Source organism: Nanorana parkeri, unplaced genomic scaffold (genome assembly GCF_000935625.1).
Source record: "Nanorana parkeri isolate BGI_ZX_2015 unplaced genomic scaffold, ASM93562v1 scaffold113, whole genome shotgun sequence".
Taxonomy (NCBI): domain Eukaryota; kingdom Metazoa; phylum Chordata; class Amphibia; order Anura; family Dicroglossidae; genus Nanorana; species Nanorana parkeri.
In genome coordinates, this window is record NW_017306381.1 from 1,177,432 (window position 1) to 1,181,336 (window position 3,905).

The 3,905-nt window shown below is 42.9% G+C and overlaps 1 protein-coding gene across 1 annotated transcript; it reads right to left on the reverse strand.

Annotated features, from left to right (window-relative positions):
• Positions 1 to 481: 481 nt before the first annotated feature.
• LOC108784379 (C3a anaphylatoxin chemotactic receptor-like) lies at positions 482 to 1,486 on the reverse strand. The gene has a single exon (XM_018553177.1). The coding sequence runs from the start codon at positions 1,484 to 1,486 to the stop codon at positions 482 to 484; it is 1,005 nt and encodes a 334-aa protein (XP_018408679.1).
• Positions 1,487 to 3,905: the final 2,419 nt, after the last annotated feature.

The window sequence follows — 3,905 nt, forward strand, 5'->3', positions numbered from 1 at the left end:
ATAACTACAATTATGAATGAACATGAGGGGATGTAGATCACTTCCCATTCATTCATTATTGAGCATATAGGAACCATACTCTGTCCTCGATTATCTACAAACACTCAGCGATCGCTGATCCCTGATCCCTGACTGCTTGTACCCGCTCTCCTCTCTGACACGCTGTCACAGGAGGCTGAGTGAGCGGTGCAGGGAGGAGAGCTCAGCCTCCTGTGACAGCGCTGTCTCCGCCCACACACCGCTCTGCCGCACTGCTGAGCGGTGTGGGAGGAGAGACACCGGCCGTTGTTACGCCACTGAGTGTCAGCACCAATTCAGAGATGATTTGAGGATCTACAGCCGAGTGATACACAAATTAACACATTTTTGTTAATAAATAAGGTACTTGAATGTATTTTTAAGATTTAACTCCTGAGTTTAGTGTCACTTTAATTTTTCTAAATATCATTCAGGTTTACACCTGCTTTAATCTTCCTACCCTCTAATTGCATGCTTTCTTCTGTCGTGATTTTGCTCTTCTGTGATCAGTACTTTTTGTCAGCTCTTCGGTAAATACATTTTCCATGAGCTCCCGAAGTGACTGTCGCACCCTGCTCTTCATATCTTTACCCAGGAAGACATAGAGGATTGGGTTGATACAACTATTGGAGTAGGCCAACACTTGGGAGAGATAATCCAGATTGGTCACCACAGGATTTTCCTTGTTGCTGTACAGCAGGATAATGCCCATTATGTGGTAGGGAGTCCAACTCACACAAAATGCTATGACAATACAAATTACCACTTTGGTAGTTTTGCGGCCAACCTTTACAAACCTGGTCTGTTTTATTTTAGAAGCCAGCCTGGCATAACTGGCAGAGATGATTAATAAAGGTATCAGAAAACCAAAAATAATGCGCGTATATGTAACTGTCTTATCTGGAAAGCTCACATAGGTTTCCACATTAATGTCACTTCCGTTACTGTGCTGAAGGTCCATTTGTCTATAACCACATTGTGTAAGGTTTTTCTCTGTGAAGGTTGTTCGGTAAAGGACAACGGGTAGGCACATCAAGAAGGACAGCGTCCAAATAGCCAAGCATATTATCCAGACCATTCGTAGGGTGCGATGGTTTTTGGCCCACACCGGTTGGATAACCAGAATACAACGGTCAATGCTTATAGCCACCAGGGTGAAAATGCTGGCAAACATGGTGAAGACAATGGTGGACGGTATAATTTTGCAGAGGGCAGGTCCGTACAACCATTCGTCATAGAAGAATTGGACTATGAAGAATGGGAAGGTTAGACAACAAGTCATATCAGCCAGAGCAAGGTTCCAAAACCAAATGTTCATCGGTGTCCTCTTCACCTTTACACCGGTAATCCAAAGCACCAGAAAATTTCCTGGAATGCCAACAAGAGCCGTGATAATCATAATTAGGATGGCGAATACAAGTTCGATAGAAACTATGGTTGATGCCTGATCGGTGTTTGCATTCGACATTCTGGTTTCCTGTAAAGACAAAAGTATTAGATAATAAAACTTTATTTAATCAAACTCATCAGAATGATCACAATGTCACAATTCTGAACCCATTTATAGCAGATTATAGTCCATCGTACCATCATAATACACCGATCAGCCATCATTATGACCACTGACAGGTGAAGTGAGGCAGAGGCAGTGTGATGCATTGGGCAATGTTCTGTTGGGAAACCTTGGGTCCTGCCATTCATGTGGATGTTACTTTGACATGTACCACCGACCTAAACACTCCCCTTCATGGAAACCGTATTCCCTGATGGCAGTGGCCCCTTTCAGCAGGATAATGCGCCCTGCCACACTGCAAAAATGGGTCAAGAATGGTTTGAGGAACACAACAACGAGTTTGAGGTGATGACTTGGCCTCCAAATTCTCCAGATCTCAATCCAATCGATCATCTGTGGGATGTGCTGTGGGATGTGCTGGAAGATCAAGTCGGATCTATAGAGGCCCCACCTCGCAACTCTGGCTTGGTGCCAGATATAACAGAACACCCTTAGAGGTCTAGTGGAGTCCATGCTTTGATGGGTCAGGAAAAGGGGGCCTACTCAATATTAGGCAGGTGGTCATAATGTTATGGCTGATCAGTGTATATGTCATGTGTACACATGCCATTCATGTTTAAAGGTGGGGTATTTGAGCTATATTTGAACCACTTGCTTTCACTTTTAAAAGACCTGGCTTATTTAATAAAAACATGTTAAATAACTAATAGAATCAGACCTGGCAAACACATAAACACACAGATAATTTAGATATAAGGTTGTTGTTTATCTGTCAAAAGATTTGTTTTCTTGTCTATCCAGTTCTGGGGATTACACAGCTGTGCAACACAGCACAGCCCCTGTCCGGCAGACCAGATTTTTCTCTGCTGCTGTTAAATAACATTTACAGGTATTATCCCTCCCCCCATTCTGTAACTGGATAGTGCAAGAAGCAGCAGACCAATGAACTCATCTCTTTGTTACTCTGCTCTCTCCACCTATCAGCATATCCCTACAAGCACTACAGTGCAATTGGTTAGCTCCTGGTGCTGCTTCTCCCTCTCCCAGTATGAGCTCTGCTGCACAGCGAATGCAAGAAGCTGATAGAAAGTCAAATTCAGGTACCTAACACTGGTTGCATTTAAAGTTAAAGATGTACTAATAAGAACAGGCATGCATTTATTGGTCCTTTATAACTCCCTGGAGTTCAGCTTTAAACAAGGGGTCTTTGAGGTTAACAAGAACCATTTAACCCCTTCATGACAGGCCTTTTTTTCAGTTTTTGCACCCATGTTATATTCCACATTTTAGGCCTGAAAATGACCTAAAACCACCAAACATTATATATTTTCTGAATGCCAAGACCCTATACAATAAAATGGTGGTAGTTGCAAATTTTACGTTGCGAAATATTAGCGCAACTCCTTATTAAACCCCAACAGTTAGTGAAAAATTGAATTAAATGCCCCACAACACAACAAAATACCAATTTTTTTAATGAAATATAAAAGATGAGGTTACAACGAGTAAAACGATACCCAACATGCCCAGGTTACAAATTCCGTGCGTCCGTGAAACGGCGAAAAACTGCAGTACCCCAAAAAGTCCATAGAAGACGCTTTAAAAGCCCCCACAGGTCATCAATTTAGAGATAACACCAAAATTCTGGCCCTAGAATTATTGCGCGGCGATACCCAACATGTGTAGCGCGTTCGTCGTTTTCATACGTAGGCGCACCCGACGCGTGTTTAATTCACATTTTCCTGGCTTATTTAATAGAAGAATCTAGTGGCCTGTGGAAAGATATCAGGTTACTGTAGTTAGATGATGAATCATGATTGGTTTGTTAATGGCACCCCAAATGCAGCTGGTAAAATGTGCGTTTTTGCCCATGTACAACAGCAAAAAGTTTCCCAGCACACTCACCAGCCAGCATGCAAAAAAACCTGTCTAACCGCTAAGGCTAAAAACCAGAGGTTTTAGATACACGTCTTCTGCAGAATATGTGAAAGCCGCACCACCTCGTCAAGGCCCCTCTGTGTAGTGCGGTCCTAAATCTAACCTATGGGAGCCTCCATCTTGGAGCACATGTAGCAAAAGATAAAATTGGGTGCAGGTTGGCCAGGAGGAAGCCCAAACCCCTTTGCCCATGTAAACGCGCAAAAACGCGTCGCATGGTCACGCGCCCCGCAAGTGCACCCCAAGTGTGAACGGGGACTTAAGGGAACCTCACCACTTGCTTTTCATGGATTGCTTTGGGGATCAACTATATAAACACAAATAAACACTGGAGCTCACTTGTCTTGTGCACTGTGCATAGTTGCTTTCACAGTAATAAGTTGTTATTATTATAATTATTATTATACAGGATTTATATAGCGCCAACAGTTTGCGC